Source organism: Abrus precatorius, unplaced genomic scaffold, assembly GCF_003935025.1.
Source record: "Abrus precatorius isolate BTA unplaced genomic scaffold, Abrus_2018 Scaffold5, whole genome shotgun sequence".
Classification (NCBI taxonomy): domain Eukaryota; kingdom Viridiplantae; phylum Streptophyta; class Magnoliopsida; order Fabales; family Fabaceae; genus Abrus; species Abrus precatorius.
This window is the reverse complement of record NW_020874395.1, coordinates 2,862,070-2,883,748: the sequence shown is the minus strand read 5'-3', so window position 1 is coordinate 2,883,748 and position 21,679 is coordinate 2,862,070. Positions and strand designations below refer to the sequence as shown.

At 36.2% G+C, this 21,679-nt stretch overlaps 1 protein-coding gene across 3 annotated transcripts; it reads right to left on the bottom strand.

Annotated features, from left to right (window-relative positions):
- Positions 1-20,232, bottom strand: LOC113867201. Of its 3 annotated transcripts, XM_027502330.1 has the most exons (17): positions 19,510-20,232; positions 19,348-19,422; positions 19,198-19,260; positions 18,296-18,463; positions 16,406-16,972; positions 16,047-16,295; positions 15,543-15,959; positions 14,459-14,740; positions 14,158-14,313; positions 7,838-8,202; positions 6,987-7,467; positions 6,440-6,769; positions 4,547-5,324; positions 4,381-4,439; positions 3,239-3,715; positions 1,316-1,354; positions 330-769 (listed from the first exon to the last, which is right to left on the bottom strand). In XM_027502330.1, the coding sequence occupies exons 1-17, from the start codon at positions 20,206-20,208 to the stop codon at positions 584-586; spliced, it is 5,391 nt and encodes a 1,796-aa protein (XP_027358131.1). In that variant the 5' UTR covers positions 20,209-20,232; the 3' UTR covers positions 330-583. The 3 variants fall into 3 exon arrangements, with proteins under 3 accessions (XP_027358130.1, XP_027358131.1, XP_027358132.1); XM_027502329.1 differs by having other exon boundaries at positions 1-769; positions 15,543-16,295; XM_027502331.1 differs by having other exon boundaries at positions 603-761; positions 15,543-16,295.
- Between the last annotated feature and the right edge of the window lie 1,447 nt (positions 20,233-21,679).

Genomic DNA, 21,679 nt, shown 5'->3' with positions numbered 1-21,679 from the left:
AGTACAATTAATAAACCGCTACTTCACTACACACAACTTTTAAATGAATCCAGATTGACAGCATATTCAATCTAGTCAATTAGTTTGAAGATGAATGGGGTGAATGTTATTTATCTATTACATACTATTGCTCCACAAAAACCATTTGCCCCACACTCCATGTGCGTTACCCAACTACCACCAGCTAAGTAACGTAAAAATGCATCACATCAGCAATGAATGGTATTGGTATAATAATAATAATAATAAACGGCCTACAAATACTAATGGTAGTCTTTACACTTAGTGTGATGACGATGAGTCAGTATCCCAGCAAATTTTTGGAAGAAATAAATAGATAAACTTTATAAAATCTGTATGAAGTGTCTCTTACTAAATCTGCTTTACTCAAGTAGGATTGCTGCAACCAAACTTGCCAAATATCCAAAATCCTAAGTTCCTAACCTGAAATATATTTTTCTAGGATTGCCTAAGATGCAATTCTTCCAAATAAAAACTTAAAGACCAGTATCCAAATTTGCCTATAAATTTGCTTTTTATACACACAAACAGTATATAATTACATGTCATGTGCCACATATTCCTACAACAAGGAAGTACTCATGGGATTGGCGAAGAAATGCTCTCGGTAAATTGACTTTGATTGGTTGGATTCGCTTCCAATAAGATCCTGAAGTGCGGAGGGGGCCACATCATATATATTTTGATGCATCTTTCTCACAATTAGGTGTTTATCCAAAACCATCAGTTCCAAGAATGTTCTACAGCTCTGTCAGAAACTTGAATCAGCATATACAGCCATCACCAGCGTACAAACACAAAGGGTAAATAACATTGTAATAAATTGGAGTTATATGTTGAGAAACTTAGGTTTTTAAAATCCTATGCAAGAATCTTCTCGAGTTTCATAGTATACATAGATCCTCCCTTGTTTCACCTATGGAAGGATAAAATCTTTGATTGCAAAACACACAGACACATACAAGCGGGTGTAGGAATAGATTTGGCAAACCATTGGAGGCTTTTTTGCATAATCCTGCCTCTGCAGGGGTGTAAAGGCAGTTTCCTGTAATACCTCAAAAACGATCATTGACTCAAACTTATCTTTAAAAGATTTTTCTATTTATTAAAAAAAGAATAAAATCCCCAGAGAGTAAAAATGCATCGAGGTAAAGATTTCACCCATTTGACACAAAGAACATATTGCCCTGAATCAGGTATCATGACTTAGTAAAGATTACAAGTCATAATGACTATTTCTGAATATAACAATTTCAGAATAAAAGTCTAGACATTTGAAATTTTGGTAGAATACCTGCGGATTAAGCACTTGCATCTGCTGTAGAATATCATCCTAACACACACAAAATGAAATCATCAGTAGATTTTTCCATGTCTTAATGAAGTACCAAAAATGGTAAAACTAGATTTGCATTGCACCTCAAGTTAATATTTATTATGTAATCATTCTTGTTTTCAAGATAAGTACATCTGTCAGTTTGCATTACAGCTGGTCATTCAATAACTTTCATTTTAATATTTAAATGTCGATTATGTGCCAACTTGTGGTTTAGCCTGTTATCACAACCACTTTATTCAGTTTGTTGTTTTTCTTTGCATTTTGCAACAGATAATGATGCAGGAGCAGTAAAAAAAATAATACTAATTAGCAGCATGCCCCAAATTATCAAAACTGGAATTCTTTGCTCCTATATACTCCCCCTTCAAGAAAAGGGAAATATATTAACAATAATTTAAAAAGCAATGAAATCAATTTATAATTAAAAGGCTAATAAAATATACTTTTTGTTCTCTATGTTTAGTTAAAGTCTTGGTTTTGTCACTTCCTGTTTTCGTTTTTGGTCAATTTGATTCTCTAACTCATTTTTTAGTTACAACATTTTGCTTTAAATCAAATTTGTTACCCCACTTATGAACATGGCATAAACACCATTAACTAAATATTAGTTGACATCCCAAATGTTGATTTAATCAAATGGGTGTAAAGTGAAACTTAAACACTTGATGCAGAGGACTGATAATTTTGCTGTTTTGCACAAAGAAGATATCTATGCTTCTTCCCCATTTTTCTGACGACAGAGATGGTGGCCACAAGTGTTTCCAGTGGTGGCTGGGTTCATTTAGCGATGCATGGAAGAGGAAAATGCAGAAGTATGAATGTTGCCAAAGGTGATTCTGATTAATTTTACTAGAAATTCACAATTAAAGAAAAAGGTGAGGCAAACTACAGCTCTTATACTATGCCCCAAACCCATCACAAGCTCCCATCACCTAAACACTTCACTCATCTTTGCATAAAACAACCAACCACCACCACCCCCAATCAAACTCAAGCCAAGATGTGCCATGCCATAATTGGTTTTCTTTTGGCACCTTTATTTAGATGCATTTAGTCCTTTGTTAGTGTATTAGTTTATTTATTTATTTTTTTGAGTCATGGGCGTTTAATGGTGGAGCTGAAAATTAGTAAAGAAGAAAATGGAACCTAGTCAGAATTAACAACATTTTGAGTGGTGAGTTACCAATTAGAAAGAACTTAAACAAGTAATGCCACGTACATGCAACATTACATTTATGTTAAGTGGGAAAGCAGATTTGAAAGAAAGGAAGCATTGTAACTGAAAAATCAGTTAGAGGACAAAATTGACAGAAGAAAAAAGATAAAGAAACAGATTGAAACTTCAAATAAACATAGAGAATGTATAGTACATTTTAGTCTAACTAAAATAGGGCCACGTCAATATATTAAAAGTGTCAACAACATATTATCTAACATACTCTTTCCAACATGTTGAAATTTATTGACTTGAAAAATGGCATGAGGCCCACACCCTATAAAGTGAGTTTCACTTGTAATTTTGTGATTCCGCATAAATTTCAATTAGGAGTGTGATAGGAAGAATGTGTTAAGAGTGTTGCTAGCATTCCATTCGTCAATAAAATGAAGTCCCATATATTTGCTGAATACGTTAACCCAATTCATTTCTAAAGGATGACACCACTAAAAAGGTTGAAAAAGGATAGGGTAAAAATAAATCATTTTTCATTAGTCTCTTTGTTGTTTTCGTTAGGCCCTCTTAACTCTTAAGCAATGGGAAATTTGACCTGAATAGTGCAAAATATTAATATGCAGCAACACTCACAACCAATCCCACATCAAATTTCTATGAAAATTTAAATACATAAAATAAGAAAACATTATAAAGATGGCATATACCTCCAATATCCCTGGGTTTTGCATCACTATTCCAAGAACATGACGTCTGAGTCCCCTGTAAACAAAGTTGTTGGTGGTCCCATCTCCATTGATCCATGGCAATATTGGCACACATAATTCACCAGAATAAAATTTAAGTGTTTCTTTGTCGTGATCACCTCTAGAAAAGCCAAATGTGTCTTGCTTACAGCATTCATTCCTATTGCTAGCTTGATTTTCAGAATTCACATCCCCATGTGGAAGATTAAGTATTGTAACTTTGTGCACATTATCAATAACAGTGTTTCTTTCTCTCATGGTATGAACCGAAGTAGTATCCCTTTCATCTGATTTGTAAAGCTCACATGTATCATTGCTTTTCTCAATGTTTTTGGTTGAGGAAGGTTGAACAACACAATGAAAATCAGAAGCAGGTGTCAAAAAGTACTTTTGACGGTATAAGGCATCAACAACACGGACACTATCATAAGCATTGACCTATATAGCAAAGAGAACAAATTATTATGAATTTCAGCAAAAATCTTTCAATTACTTCAGAGAGGTAAAGAGCTCAAATCACTACTGCTGTTGTAAACTACCTCAGCAGTATATATATATATATATATATATACACACACACACACACACACACACAAGGAAGTTCCAGTTCTGTTGCATATAGTTCCAAGCCAGTTAAAATGGGTATACATTTGCACCATTACCAGAAATTCAATAAAACTGAACAAATAAGAATCACTTAAGAAACAGGTTAACTGTACCATAGCTTCCACTGCGGAAGCATAGATGTAACTAATCTATCAATGCACAAAGCAGCACAACTCTGAACAACAGAGTGCCATAACAGCAGCAGTTTCTGAAATTCAAAAGTATTCCAGACTACTAAATGCACGTTCCGAATAATAATAGTTTGCACACCCCACATCCTAGGTTGGGTGTGTAAACTAAGTTTCATCCACAAATGACAAGTTTGGCAAAATCATGGTTTGGTACTTGGGTTGTGTTTCAGTACGATATGGGTCTCAAACCATGGTTTAAGTAGAAGTAGGAAAAAAAAGTTGCTTTTCTGTTACGTCAGACCATCAGTTGAAAACTATAATCTGGACATGCCATAAATTGATGGAACAAGGAAAGGGGGGAGGAACCTTTAAGGCTTGGCCAAATGCTTGAAGAGCATCAACAATCAATCCATCTACCTCTGCTCCTGAAAGACAAAAAGTAAAACTGTAAGTTTAAATAAATGAAAATCTTTATATAAAGTAGCTGATTTCAACTTAAATTCCATATTTGGTTAAATCTCAGAATCAATACCTGGCAAGTTTATAACTTGGGAAATTTCTCTCATGCTTAATCCTTGGTCACCAGCCTTTTGGATAGAAGCATAAACGACCCTGAAGACCTCAGCACAAATGGCATAGGCATGTTCTTGATTGGAAGATTCTGACATCAAACGTCGTGCATAGCATGCCATAGCTTCCCAGGGTGATTCAACATGACTTTCTTCCAGAGGTATTGGGTCAAAAGTGTTAGTGACTTCTAACATATGGTCAGGCTCAGGAAGTGAATAATTACTGCTTTGGCTTATGTTTGATTGGAAATTCAACTCAAAAGGTTGGCCATTGTTATCATTATCCTTGAACAAATTTAAAATATCAGCTCTTGAAATTGTTGTGTGATGTGCAGAAATTATGATACCAGGAAAACCTTTTTCCCGACGAGATATAATTTCTCCTTCTACTCCAAACAAGGACTTCAACTTTTTAGCTTTATCACTATAGGAAGACTCAGTAGCATCATATTTACGCTTTGCACTTCTCAAATCTTCAGCCTCTCCAACACCATTATCTGGTAGGCATGGTGAAATTGAAAGTTCGCCAGATGAGACTAAAGCAAACAAATGAAAAATGTCCCCACATTGTAGATCTTCAGCAAGATTAGCACCCACTTCTGTGAGTTCTTTGTCTCTTTCCCGCAGCCATGCAGAAAATTTAACAGCTCGCTTTCCAGTATTAAATGGAAATGGTGACTTGGAAACACTATGCAAGAATTGCTGTGATAATTCAAAACGTTCACTGCCGTTGCCCCCAACCTGTCAAATGTCAAGGCAATTAGAACTTGTACAAAAACACACGCATTCAGGTTGTCTACATAAAAACATTAACTATTAAGAGAGAGGAGAAAGAAACAGAAAAAGAAATCAGGCAGTAAAAATCTTAAAGTGAAATGCAGAGTAAAATTAATATAAATGGAAACAATACCCAAAACAGTAACAAACTTTTAGAATGCTTGGTGTTCCATGAAGTCTTTTAAGCTCAAAGGAAAATGTCTACTATAGTTAGTAACGAGTTATTTGTTAGATCGAGTTCTAGTAAACCTAAGAAGCAAGAACAAGACTGCAACACCCCTGCCCTGATTACCTTTATCTTATTTGGGGTTTCATAGTGTGTGTGTGTGTGTATTACTAAATTTGTAGCTTGAATAAGTATTGCTTCAAATACACAAGTATCTACGACCTAGCTTGAGGGGGGAATGTAGGAAGTTTCATGTTAGTATATACACATATTTTAATCCATACTCGATATATTCTTGTAAACCTTTGCCCATATGTATAGAACTTGGTGACTAATCAGTCTATATGGATATATTTACAATCTGTACAGCATGCAGTATACAATGGAAGCTGATGTTATTCTAAGGGCTAACATGCAGGAATTAATGACATAATCAGCTAAGAATCAGGAACAGCTAATTAGAATTATACATGTGCTTCATTATATCACTAACAAGTATATAGACATGTTCTCACCAAATTAAGTCAACACTAACACAAATCATTCTCTTAGCAGCCACGTTACATATCTTTTTTCTCATGTTAAGCTACAACCTACTTTTATGATAAAGATTACTTTGTTTACAACAGACATTAGAGTTTAGATATGCAAGTCTACACACCCACAGACATTTTATGATAAAGTGCTTTAGAGATCACTAAATAAGACCAAACATGATATGGAAGCACATTCTTCAGTGTGTGCAGTATGCACTATAAAAATATATGATGCAGATAGCATATAATTATTTAACATGATGACCAATATAAAGATGACTACAGCAAGTAACAGTATAGGGTTGAATTAAACACAACCAATTAATGTTGCATCTCATGCAATAAACACAAACTATGAGAGATTTAGAACAATTTACCATGATTTTTTTCTCTCTAAGATAGTTAAAAGCAGCAAATAGATCATGCTCTGAATATCGCCGAAGAATGTCAGCTAGTAAATTTGGTGCTCGAGGACCTGTTGAGGTGCTTAAAAAAACAAGTTTAAATAGCTCTATGGCATTTGAGACAGCCAATGATTCATATACTTGTCCATAACCATTAGCCCTATTATTCAGAAACCTAGTGAATTTTTTATCAAGGCGACGCCGACGTGATCTTTGGGCAGAAAATGTTTGGGGCTTCCTGTGATGACTATGAATAATTTCACTAGGACTAGCGGATGTAATTTCTTCATTTTCTTGAGATTCCTGCCATAAAAAAGATTCCTTAGTCAGACAGCTTCCAAAATAACTGAAGACTGTATGACAAATTATATAAAAAAGATTCACCCAAGAAGGATAATGAGAGGAGAGAAAAAGGAAAAATATGAATATAAAAAAATATTAGATCAAGCCAGGAATATCTCATTTAGATACTTGGAAGTAATGACTTGACATTACTGTTGTTAAAGACTTAGAGAATTACATATCCATCAGCTTTTTCATTTGCATCCGACCACCCTTCATATTGCAATTGAACTTTTTGTGAGGAGGCATCCAGCTTAGCCATCATCTTGCAGCGAAGAATCTCACCAAGAGCTGTCTTGATGCCTTTGTTCTCAAAGTCATCCCAAGCTTCTCCGTTAAGACTTGTCATTTGAGTTTCAACATCAGGACTAAAATTATTGTGGACACCTCCATAGGACTGGGATCGCACAAACTGTTTGCAATCATCTTTGTTTAATGACAAGTTCTGGGACTTCTCCAATTGCTTTGCATATCGTTCACTGAGCATGTTACAGAGTCTATTCACAGCTTTCCTAAATCTCATGTTACTATTCAGCAAATTCATTCTTCTCATACAAGCGCTTGGAGGAGCTGGAAGATCAGAAATTGAAGTCCAATCTATGCGATGATATTTGGCACCAAGAATGGCACGGTGTTTTACATATTGGATCACCAGTTGCCTGAAATGACATAAAATCACAGATACTCAGACAGCATAGACAATAACGTATGTAAGTCTCAGGGGAAAAAAAATCAGTGCTGTGCATTGTAAAGCAACAAAGTAATTATTGAGCTCTCTTTTGAATTAAGCTTGGGATTAAGGTACCACTAATAATGATAACAAAATCTATACATTCACTATATTAATCAATTCAGAACAAACTAAAAACACAGGTATTGATGCAAGAATACCATGCAATGCTTCATTACATTTGGCTTTAATATATATATGATCCAACTTCAAAGAGCCCTCATTTCCACACCTTCTAGAATCAAAAGTAAAATAATTACTTGGCTTATCATTTAGCAGATTCCTAACATTTCTCTTACCTATCAGTTTTGTCTGACCAAACAAATCTCCTTTGGCGCGTTGGCTTCATTTTGGTTAAGACACACTGGCTAATAAGGGGGATACAGTCTTGGGAACCCTCAACTTCATTATCATCCCCCTCAGATTCTTGCATATGGGTGGCATGCTCTCCTGAATGTACACCCAAATTATGTGGTTCTATGTGCATGCCCGCAAAATCAGTTGCTGCATCGATTCTTGCATGTTTTGCTGGCCTGAGATCAGTGGATCTTTTTCTCCTGCGACAAGATGAACTGCCCTTGTATTCAAGTAAATTATTATCTTTCCCCTCATCTTTAAACTGATTAAGGCAACGGCGACGCTTGCCAGAATACACACTAAGTACCTACAAGTGAAAATGTAGAATTCAAATTAAATAATAAAACACATACTGGAAAGAATTACAACATACAAGAGTCACTCATCTTGAAACAGTGGCAATGATACTCAATGATTTAAATTTTATTTTACATAAATAAACAAGAAATCACTTTTCCTCATTAAAAGTTCTAAATTTTGGGAGTTCACTTCCCATAGACACCACAGTTTTCAGTATAATTTACCAAACTTGTGTCTCTAAAACTACAAGTAACAACAGGTTTCAAAAGCAAAATCCATGACTAATTAATCCTAAATTGGTAGGGCGATGGATCCAGTCCTGGGCTCAAGCAAACCACCTGTGTTACAGGTTTATTCAGGAGGCATTGTGATAGGAATTGAATGTATTTATGGAATTAACACCGAAACCTCAGGGAATACCCTGGTAGTACAAACAGAAAAGTGAAATAGTAGAAAGGTAATAATGACGCAATGGAAACTTCTCCTAAGGCAGCAGCCACCCCCAATCACCTCCCAGATATTTCCTACCTCTTCACTTTGATCATCTACCTTATATCCCTCCCTCAGCCGCTCCCTCCCTCCTCCACGTTACTAAGTTTGTTATTCCGTTAGAATCTTCCCTAACAGCCTCCCTGCTCACGATCCTTTTTTTACCCCTCCTTCTCTGGTATGTTTTTAGTAGAGGCCCATTTGGCTTGGACCCAACAATACCCACCCCCCTCCCCATTGAGAGGAACCTTGTCCTCAAGGTTGAAGTGTGGAAATATGGCCTGCAACAGATCAAATTCTTCTGTTAAAAATAGGGGCAGAGCTTGACTGGGTCGACTAGTAGGGGGGCTTTTTAAGCTGGGAAACATGGAAAATAGGGTTCATTTACCCTCTTTGCCAATGACTTCAACCTATATGGTCGAGCCTTCAAGTACACCATGTCCCCAATCTAATCTTCCACTTCTCGCCGCCCTTTATCCGCCTGCCCTTTCATCCTCAACTATGCTCTAAGTAAGTGTTGTTTAAGCTCCTCTATGATGCTATCCCTCAACAACAATAATTGGTCCACCTTAGCCACCACAGTGCTATCCCGACAATAAGGGATAATCGTAGGAGGGTCTCGGCCATAAAGTGCCTTGAAAGGGGTCATCTTAATAGAAGCGTTGAATGAAGAATTAAACCAAAATTTCCCGCATGGCAGCCAATGCACCCATTGGCGTGGATGATCACTCGCAAAACATCTCAAATAGGCTTCAATGGTACGGTTGGTGACTTCAGTTTGGCCATCCGTTTGAGGATGGTATGCCGAACTGAATTTCAACTTGGTGCCCGAGAGACGAAATAATTCCTTCCAAAATGAACTAATGAAGATTCGATCCCAATCTGAAACTATGGATGTAGGAAAACCATGCAAACAAACTATTTCTTTTACAAACACTGTGGCTACCTCCTTAACTGAATATGGTTGAAGTAAGGGAATGAAATGGGCGTATTTGCTTAGCCTATCGAACACCACCATAATGCTGTCAGCTCCCTTAGCCTTGGGAAGTCCTCCAATAAAATCCATCGAGATATCTTCCCATACATGCATTGGAATGGGTAAGGGCTGAAGCAAACCTGCAGGTTTCAAGGTTTCGTGTTTGCTTTGTTGACAAATTTGACAGCCGGCGACGAATTTTTCCACATCCTGCTTCATCCCCGTCCAATAGAAAATCATGGCCAACCTTTTGTAAGTCTTTGTCACTCCAGAATGCCCCTCCCCCCAAGGTGAGGCATGGAATTCTGCCAACAATAATGGAATACAGGCAGACTCCTTAGGGAGGACTAGCCGCTGTTTATACTACAAGCACCCTTGAGAAATTGCATAATGTGGATGGGAATTAGGGTGAGACACTATCTGCTGCATGATTCCCTTCAACACTTCAACTCCAAGAACCTCCTCAGCTAAATCGACTAGGTCGGCGTTAGTCACCATAGATATGACATTATAACTCATCATCCTAGACAACGCGTCAGCTGCCTTATTTTCTAGCCCCAGTTTGTACTGTATTTCAAAGTCGAAACCCATTAGCTTGGTTACCCACTTTAGCTGTTCCCCCGCCAAAACACGTTGCTCTAAGAGGAACTTCAAACTCTTTTATCAGTTTGGATAATAAAGTGATTGCCCAACAGGTATTGGAGCCATTTCTAAACAGTAAACACAATTTCCATTAGCTCATGTTCATAGACTGATTTCACCTTGTTTTGGTCTGATAACGCGACTAATAAATGCTAAGGGTCGACCTTGTTGCATTAAAACTACCCCTACTCCATATCCTGAGACGTCAATTTCAATCACAAATGGTAGGTCAAAGTTTGGCATGGCTAAAGTGGGCAAAACCTCCATCTCCCTCTTAAGCTGGTCAAAAGTCGTTTGTGCCTCTTCTGTCCATTTGAAATTATTCTTCTTCAGTAACTGAGTGAGGGGCTTAGCTATAGCACCATAATTCCGAACAAAGCGGCGGTAGTACCCGGTTAACCCCAAGAATTCCCCTCAAACTGCGAATGTCCTTGGGTGCTGGCCATCGAGTCATAGCAGAAATCTTTGCAAGGTCAACAGAGATTCCAGCAGAGGATATTATGTGCCCAAGATACTCCAGTTGTGACTCTCCAAAACTGCACTTTTTACCATTGATCCACAGCTCTTGGCTTCTTAGCAAATGAAGAACTACACCCAAGTGATCAATATGGGAAGAGTAATTTGGGCTATATACTAAAATATCATCAAAAAAGACTAATATGAATTTACGTAAATAGAGTTTAAAAATCTGATTCATCAATGATTGAAAAGTTGAAGGGGCATTGGTTAACTCGAATGGCATTACCACATACTCATAGTGTCCTTCATACGTCCGGAAGGTTGTTTTAGGTATATCCTCTGTCTTCATGCGAATTTAGTGATAGCTGGACTTCAGGTCGAGTTTAGAGAAGACTGTGACCCCTCACAGCTCATCCAATAGTTCTTCAATGATTGGAATGGGAAACTTGTTTAGAACCGTGATACTGTTAAGGGAGTGGTAATCCACACAAAAGCGCCAACTACCATCTTTTTTCTTGACAAGAATCAGTGGGCTAGAATAGGGGCTGGTGCTGGGTCTGATCAAGCCTGCTACTAACATATCCCTCACGAATCTTTCAATCTCTTCCTTATGGCGATGAGGATGCCGATAAAGACGAATGTTAGGAATAGTAGCCCTCTCTTTTAAAACTATGGCGTGGTCACATTCCCTTGGGGGTGGGAGAGCTGTTCCCTCTTTAAACAACTCCCTAAACTCCCTCAATAGCTCCCTTATAGCCTCTGGAGCTGTTGTTGCCACCAGAGTGGGTAGCTCTGTACATCCCAACTTAATCATACCCAATTCTACATAATAAGCCTCAGCCTCCCTTTTTAACTCCTTTCTAATGGCCTTTAATGAAGCCACTGTCCGTGATAGCCCCACGTCCCCTTTCACCTCAATAATTTTCCCATCCTTGTGCACCTCAATCAAGTGCTGTCGCAGGTCAGCACTAAATTTTTCTAAACTCTTGAGCCATTCGTACCCCAGAACCACGTCCACCCCTACCAAGTCGAACAAGAAAAAGTCCTGAATTACATGTAAATTGGGTAACTCCAACACCACCTCCCTACAAACTCCATGGCTTCCCAACCTTTGTCCATCTCCCACTTCAACAAAGTACCCCTTCGTGGCCTCTGTGAGAATATTTAGCTCTTTTACCAAACCCGGTGACAGGAGGTTGTGCTATGCCCCCGAGTCCACCATCACAATTACCCTCTTACCCAAGATCAGTCCCCATAATTTCAACGAGTTTTTCAAGGTCATACCAGTAATACTACTTGCGCTTAGTTAAAGATTTACTTCCTCTACTTCATCCTCCTCGGGAACGTCGCCCTGAATCGCGTCTTCTTCCCCCAACAAAATGACATGGAATTGCTTATTGCGACATACATGGCCCAGTGAAAACCTCTCATCGCAGCAGAAGAAGAGTTCTCTCCGTCGCTTTTCGTTTTCCTCTTTCTCGGTCAGTCGTTTGAACCCTAGGCCTTTGCGGTGTGAGGAAGCGGTGAATGGGTCATGAGGATTATTTTGATTCCCTTTCGTCTCAACCTGGCTGCTACTGGGGCCGTTAGAAACCCTAGGCCCAAAGGAAGGAGTGGGTTCGCTCCTTCTGGTCTAGCTTTGCCTAGGCACGTATTGGGCTCCGCTTGTTTTAGCCCAGTATAGCTTATTACTCGTTGACCCACTCCCTTTAAAAGGAGGCCCAACACCTTGTTTTTCTCTTCGACTTTCTGTACCATCTCCATCATCTTGTTCAAGTCCTCGGAGTCTCTCAACAGTACCTCTGCTTTGATTTCTTCTTTCAGGCCGTTGAGGAAGGCTCCAATCATAAATTCCTCATCAGCAAAATGTAGCGGAGCAAAGAATAGCTCGAATTGTTCCCTATACTCCAAAATCATTCCTTTTTGTTTCAGTCCCATTAAAGCCTCGTAGGGATTCTTCGATGATGACGACTGGGCCTGTCGGAACGCTGGCCAGGTGGTTGTTGGAACCCGCAGCTCCCACCATTGATACCAGTTGAGCGCCTTCCCCTCCAAACATACCACCACCGTATCCACCTTCTCTGTTTCGAGAATGCCATTTATTTCAAAGTATCGCTCTGCCCTGTACACCCATCCATAAGGATCATCTCTCGCGAAATAGGGCACTTCAACCCGCTTCACCCTTTCCTTCCTTCTCCAAGCGTCACCCTCACCATTGCCACCTTCTTGGTTATTGTTTGCATCTTCTCTTTCTGCCCTCATGACTTGTAAGGCCAACTCGAACCTAGTCGTCATTGCCGTCATCATCTCCTCCACTTGCCTCCTGAACTCCTCTTGCATAGCGACTTGCATGCCTTCCAGTCTTCGTTCAACGTTTTCCAACCGATTCTCCATTCTAGTCGAAACTATCAGGCACTCCCAGGATCAGGAACTCTGATACCAACTTGATAGGAACTGAATGTATTTATGGAATTAATACCAAAACCTCAGGGAATACCCTGGTAGTACAAACAGAAAAATGAAATGGTAGAAAGGTAACAATGATGAAATGGAAACTTCTCCTAAGGCAGCAGCCACCCCCAATCACCTCCTAGATATTTCCTACCTCTTCACCCCGATCATCTACTTATATCCCTCCCTCAGCCACTCCCTCCCTACTCCACGTCACTCAATTTGTTATTCTGTTAGAATCTTCCCTAACAGCCTCCCTGCCCACAATCCCTTTTTTACCCTTCCTTCTCTGGTATGTTTTTAGTAGAGGCTCATTTGGCTTGGACCCAACACATTGGAATTAAAATAAAACCTGTCATGTAGCAATTATTGGTGTACGCAGTTATGTATTCAGAATGTAATGTGTGTTAATGACAGTTACAAGGGAAGAAAGTTACATGTTCAGAATATAATGTGTAATTTCAAATTTTCTACATGAATGACCGTTATGGTAATCTTTTCTTCTTTGAGGACAGAAATCCTACCCTGTAGGAGTTTCTGAAACTCTGGACAACAACATAAATTGATGTACTTCTGCGTTTTATTACAATTCCTATCAATTCATCAACAGCGTTCTATCATAAAGCCACTAATTTCCTCATCATAATTGATCAGAGGTTTCTTGTCAACTACACAATCATGCTTTCTAAAACAAATGCAAAAAAATATAACAAATTATTTTCAGAGAAACATACTAAAGTGATAAACATGTAACTTTTTGTTTAAGCAAGATAATTTGTAACAGTGTCTAATTAACTGAGACAAGACAGAAGCCCATGAAATCTATGTTCCCTAAAGAATAATCTCACCTACTGATACTGGACTTTTGTGTGTGTGTTGGGAAGGGGGGGGGGGTTTACATTACTGATATAGCATTCTCAAGTCAACAGTTAGAAACAAACTAACCTGCTCCAAGGTAAGATTCAGATCTTTTGCAATCTTCTCAGAGTCCCGATAAGAAATTTTTCCCCTAAGATCATCCTTTGCTACACGCTTTAAAAGCTCAGCACGTTGTTCAGCTGTCATAAGACGAGTAGATGCCCATGAACGGAAGCGGAAAAGCTAACAATATAAACAAAAAATTACCATCTTTAGTGTTTGAACTGGTACTGTGGCATCCAAAAATAATATTAGGCTGGAATCTGATACAAGGCATAAAAACTGAGAAGCTTTAAAATTGTCCATGGGAAACAAACTTGAAGATTACCTCATGGACCACAGATCCAGGAAATGCATATGAAGCAGCTCTTCGATCAGCAGTAGCATAGCAATACTCCAATGTTTGCCAATACTCATCAACTGCATCTCTACTAGACAGAATAAAATCATGCCTAATTCTTGGTCGAAGATCAAGAGATATAAAATTTAAAGATGCTGCATCATTTGAAAGGGGTTCCTCAATATAAGGCCTAAGCTCCATCATATGAGTAAAAGTATGAGCGGCTTTGATTCCATCCATAGAGTGCATATTGGTAACCATCCGAATCAGCTACACAATAAATCCATGTCAAGCATGCATCATTAAATTTTACTATGTAATATTAATCATTTAATCTTATTATTTCTATTAACATGCTGTTTTTGAGTTTCAGAATAGTTTCCTACTTTCCATTTTGGTGGACTCTTTGCCCTCTAATTAGCAGTTTTTTTTTTTTTTTTATTCTTTCAGAAACTTATTTTCGTAGTGGGGAAAAAATGAATATATTATCCTACATATGCCATACAGTACAATATCATGTAAAATAAAAGACGAAGTTAACTAAGTCAAAGGTTTAATTCCATCTGCAGTCAACTTGCACTCAAATAAAAATGTGACACAAATTCCTTAGCATGGATTACAAGAGGTCAAATAGCTATCTTAAGAATAACTTATATGTTTCAGGAACCATGAGCAGGAATACAGAATAGGTTTATCAGTTTGTGACAAACTTAAAATGCCTGAGCAATTTGTTAACTAAAATGGCTTTCTTTTCCTCCGGTTTTCTTAAGTGACCCATCATCATTTTTAATGATAGAAGTGTAGCCAATCAAGGGAATAACATATTAATCGGGAATATAGTTTTTCAACCAACATGACTACAGTATGTCAAGGGATTGATTGATATATTTTTTTTTTAATTTTTGTTAAAGATTACTCCAGTATGATAACTGGTTGAATATTCTATAACTCCCAGTCCCACACCTAAAAAAGATGGAGCCAGCAAAACCAAAGCAATTGCTAAAGATAAATTTTAAAGCATTCCAATTAAAAACAAAGACCTCAAATTTAACCCAACAGTCAACAAGAATACCTTTAAGCGCCGTAAAATGTCAATAACTAATGATAGCCTTCCCGTTGCATGAGCATCCATTAAACACCTGTACTCCTCTAGAGGAAGATCAGAGAGTCGTAAACCCATCTTACACTTTTCAATCATTTCTTCATATTTTTGAGTGGACCCAACAACTTGTAAGAATAGTTCAATTGGAATTTCTTTAATAGCTGCTTCTAGAGAAAATAGTTTGCTGCTACTATGAGGATTATCAGTTAGCTCATAGACACAATTTTTAGATGATAAAGCATTCTGGCTTGTCGACATATGCAAACAATCCCAAAGAAAACTGTGCAGAAGCTTTGCACGAATCATTTTTGCTAATACAAATCCATTAGCACGCATAGCTTCTGCTCTACCATCCCGCCCATCTGGAACTATAAGGCTTTGATTTTTCTGAATATCATCCATTACAGGTATTAATTCATCATTTTTCTGACACAAAGTACTTTTGCTCCGAATATAATTATTAAATGATCGCACTCTATCTTGAATTTCATCAAATAACTCAGGAGATAGACTTATGGATGGATGCACAACCACCATGCAATCTTTTGTCCTGGAATATTCAGAAATAACAGGGGAATGTACTGTAATGCATTTAACCTGCCCTTGATCCTGAAGTTTAAACAATATTCGGTCAATAGTCTTGCGGTCCAATTTTGTAGACTTATCCTTCTCAAAGCTACTAAGCCACCTAATTATCTCGGGTTTCAAAATGAACCTTTCATCCTGCATGAGTAAAAACATAAAAATTGTCTTAGCAACTGAATAAAAAATTAAAGGAAATAAGCATTTGCTTCATTACCAACAGGATTAGGAAGGAAAATAAAGACAAAGACCTTTAGTCTTTCTAGTATCCTATTTGCCCGTCTAGTGCTATCTACAGTGAAAGATAAACTTGCACATCTTTGATATGTTCCAGTAGAGAATGGTTTCATCACATCAGATTGAAAAGCTCCTGATGGTGCATTGTCTGCCTCCAATGATGAACTGGCCAATGTGCTTTGAGAAACAATAGCCCTTTGGTCAAGATCAAAATCTTGCAAGTCTGTCGGTGTTTCTACAAAGTTTGACTGTATATTTCTTGGAAATACACAAGATAGTTCTGCACCAATTCCTGTTTCTTCCAATTTTGCAGGGTCAGCAACTTCTCCACTAATAGTTGAAGTCTCAAATTCAGATATTATTTTTGAACTGCCAGGCACAAGTTGGTTTAAATTTTTATTTTCATCAAGCTTGCAAATAAGTTCAACTTCTGGTTCAGGATTGAAATTTTTAGAAGTCCAAACTCGGATTGTCTTAGATTTTAAGCATTGCTCTTCCTGCACTTTCATTCCAAATCTATAGCACAAATTTATCAGTCGAATGTGATTCTTTTTAAGGTCAATCCCAAGCCTCTCACAGATCTGTTAATAAGAAACATCCAAATAAATTAAAAGTAAAAAGGCAACAATATGCACATTTAAGGATGCATCATTGAGCTCCAGCCCCAAAAATTAAACTCCATTTGAAGAGCGAAAAGAATGAAGCTCATTGCAGTTAAAAAGTTCAGAAGTGTATACAGGACAGCACAGTCCCAGACAAGAGAAAAGGTGTGCCTAAATACACCTTGTTTATAGAAAAAGAAATTTCATAAGAGAAAAAGGAGGGAAGATACAACATGGTACAGGATAAGATACTTTCCAAGGTTTAGGGTAGAATAAAAACAAGAAAAAGCTAAACAACAAAACATTCCAGGCAAGCCTCCACTGTTCTCTGCATATCACCAATAGCATCCCCCTAGAAGCAATGCTGAGCATAGAATAGAAACCACAAACACAAACACAGTCCCATAAAGCACTAAAATAAGCAGAACCCCATCGGTTCCCATTATTGGGAAGTAAAAGCAATTATTCCATCTAATTTTTATTTAGGAAACATTTCCCCTTTTTTATCTGTTACAATGGACCTTACCATAGAAATATTAAATAAAACCATCAAAAGCTTTTTATGCTATCAGAGACAGTATGTAAAGCTGACCAAGTCACCTAATCATTTAACATCTATATCTGACAAGAACATTGCATAGACAGAACTAAGAACACAGTGAATCTTTAAAACAGGGATCAACCATGCATACCCCAAAAAAAAAAAAAAATTGTGTTGTCCAAATAGTAATTTACTACTGGATTGATCATAATAAAAACCAGTCCTGGTGAGCATAAACATTTGGCATGGTTGGTTCCTTGGCTTATCTTGGGGCCTTTCCACTAAGAAACCAGTGGTTTCAAAATTGTCACTTACACTTTAAATTAAACTCCATCACAAGGTTTGGGTGAGCCTGTGCCTCGTCCATGCCTCAAACTAAAAGAGCATTTACATGATGCAACCAACCCACTCAAACAGTCAAACTTCATCCTTACCATCATGGCATCATCTCTACAAGTATATCACACTTTATATAAATCCACTGCAGTCAGTGCCATATTAAAATCCACAAATTACATTACAAAATATCTCTGCTCACATTTCTCTAAACAGCAACAACATAAATATATATATAGAATTCATCAGGAAACTTATTAAACTGATTTAGAAGGAAATAATCCACCTTTGATCCGTCTCATGCATCAATGAGCTAAACAATATAAATCACTGACTCTAGTTTTTTTCCTAATTCTTTCTCTTTTCCTGGCATTGACATTTTTCATGTGTCATCAAAGAAGAGAATATAAGAATCAAAAGTGTACCTCCTTCAGAGTAATGCCACATGAACCTGCGGAATCAATAATATCAAAAATTTGATGCTCAATAGGAAGCTCTACAAGCTGATCAATAACTTTCCCAGAGTTCAACTTCTTATCTTCATTTACATTTCCAGTAGTTATTGGATCAAGAAGCTGCAGGCAAGCCTCAATCTGCAAACAAGTAAAAACTTACATCTATAATATCAATGCAACATAGTAAACATGAAGTATAATAAAAAAACAGAACTAAGGGAGCTGAAAAAAGAGGTTTGGTTTCTCAGACAGTCAATATTAATCTCATGAGTCATGACATGAATAGTGGAGACTTTATCATCACTGCCATATTATTGGGAAGGATTGTGTTGAAAAACAAGATGAATCTGGTTCATTCTTGGAAAAGAAGCTATTGTATTGCTTAAAAATTCAAGGATGAAAAGGATATTGCAAACCAAAACAATCTGATTTTACCTTAATGTTACTGTTTATTTATTGATTTATATTTGACAAAATAACGTGACTGCTAAGTGGAATTTGCTTCCCATAAGGAGATTTCTAATGCATCCCAAGAGAAACATTGTTTCAAATCTGAAGAGACTTAAATCACCTTTCATCAAACAGAGTATAGGGTATAAAAGTTGTTAGAATATCTAAAAATATTATCTTATCCTATAGGATTAATTACCATGTTTCCTTATCTTATCATGATTTATTTTCTTAATTAGATAGGATTATGATTAGCACAAATAGGGGTTAGTGCTTTAGGTTTTCCGTTCATCCAAAAAAACATCTCAACACATTGTCATACATCAATTCTACTTTAACTCTCTTCTCTCCATACCTAAAACACAACAATCCTAACAAAAGTAAAGGATACAGTTGTTATAAAATGATACAAACTAACTAACCTTGCCATTCACCTTAGCATTAAACTGCTTCACAATACCATCTGCTTCCAACCTGTGAGAAATCTGGCCCCACAAGAGGCAATAAGGCAATTTGAACGAAGCAGAATACAAAATCATAATTTTATAATGTTCACAAGTCGGAAAACATACCTGTCTCCAAGCCCTTTGTCTTGGACGCGATCCACAATAACCAAGATCCTTCCTAATATCAGACACAAGAAGAACCTAAAAGAAAAAAAAACATTGCAATAAAAAACAAGCATTTATAAGTTTAGTCGGTTGGTAACTTCAAAAAAATTAACGAAAATGAACCTTGCCATTGGCTTTTGCAAGTTTGTCACAAATAGCTTTCATTTGAGGCGTATAATCCTTAAGAAGAACATGTGTTTGAAGCGTGGTTCCATCTGCATCCTCATCCTTGGCGTTGAATTTGTTAATTTCAAATTCAAACCTGCGATTAGAGGCAAGATGTTTGGCATAGCGATGTAAGTACACTAAATGAGTAGTAACACATGGATAATTTTTGGATTCACCGTGAGAGGATATTTGTTTCTTCCTTTCAATAGCAGAGTGTTTTACAATTAAGCCTTGACACTCGAGACTACGCAACACATAATGAAAGTTATTTGCATCAATGTGCAAATGCTTAGCAAGCTGAGTTTGAGTGAGACCATTGGATCTAGCATTAGCGAGAAGGTGAAGAACACGCGTTTGCGCATGTTGAAGAGATTGAGAATCGTAAAGACCTAGAAAATTATCGGCAAGGCTCTGTCGAGCGAATATCTTCAAATTGAGGTTCTCTGCATCTTCTAATTCGGAAGAAGAGGGTTGTGGTTGGAACCTAAGAGTGGGAATGCAGAGAAGGTTTTTCCATATGGCTTTTTTGACGGAAGGAGAGAGATGAAGATTGGAGGATGAGTTCTTAAGCTTCGCCCATAGCGCTTCAAGAGTGAGTCCATTGTTAACTTCAGCACATATCTCTTCCACTGCCGCGTTGATAATCGACTCCATTCTCTTCTCGATTTAGGGATTTCATTGAACCGCCATTAATACAGTATTGCGTTTTGTTACAATTTACAGATTAATATGACATGAACAGGGAAACATTGAGTTCAAGTAATGTCACTGATTTAGCAGAGAAGGCAACACAGAAGCAAATAAAGAAATCAAAGTTTATTGTATCGTTCCAGAGGTTCGAACTTTGATTAGGGAAGGTAAGGGTTCACGTAGTAACCCCCAAAACAAAGTGTTGTGCAAACTAAACAGGAAGGCCAATCACAATCGAATAAAGCTAAAAAAAGAAAACATCAACAAGATCAAAATACAAAGTTAACTTCCAAAAATTTTATAGATTATCTTATCTTAAAATTTAAAAATTAAATTTGAATTGAGATGGAGTGAAACTACAATTATCTCAAATTTTGATTTAACTAAAAAAATAAATATTTTCAATTTAATAAAATAAATTTTAATTTTAAAAAAATTATCCTTTTAGTCTTTATTATTTTTAAAATTCATTAAAATAGTCATTAAATTAATCGAAATTTTATTTTATGTAATAGTTAATTATTTTAATTTTTAATATTTTAAAAATTAATTAAAAATAGTCCTTAAACTAAGTAAAATATATTATGCATACAATTATTAATTATTTTAATTTACAATGTATATGATTATCAATATATTATCACGTAAATATTTTTATTTTTCGTTAATTATTAATAATTGTATAAAATAAAATTTTAAAATGGTGTTTTCAACGGTTCAAGGATTATTTTAATAATTAGCAAAAAAAAGGATTATTTTAATAAATTTTAAAAATATAATATAATATAATAGTTTCATCAATTAAATTTTGACTTACTATTAATAAAAATTATTAGAATAGGATAAAAATTATGTATTTTTTAATTAATTATTTTAAAAATTTTATTTTAGTTCGGTAATACATTAAAGTGTCCTAATTTTTAGAAAAGTATAAACTTTTTTTTAAATAAAACCAATATTTTTGTCAAATAAAAAGACAATATTCATCTAATTTGTTTAAATACAATTATTAGAAATATAAAAAAAATTATCTTTTAAAATAATTCTTTGTTTACAATTTTATGCAACAATCGTTATAAAAATAATGAAGAACAGTTATAAAACAATATCTTAAAACTTGTTAGAACGATTTCCTACGAGATTTTTACAAAAAATTTATAAAAAATATATACAAAAATAGACCCAAGTCTATTTATTTACCCAAATAAACCTATATACTGTAGCAACAATTTGGCCACCTAAAATTTGATTATCAAAAAACCGAATTTTGACTTGACTTTTTTTTCGTTTTTAAATTTTATTTTATGTTTTTATATAATAAAATAAATATTATTATTTAAATTATATTTATATATTTATATTTTATTAAAATAAATATTTATAATATGTTATTCTAATAAATATTTATAAATATTTTGTTAATTATATATAATAA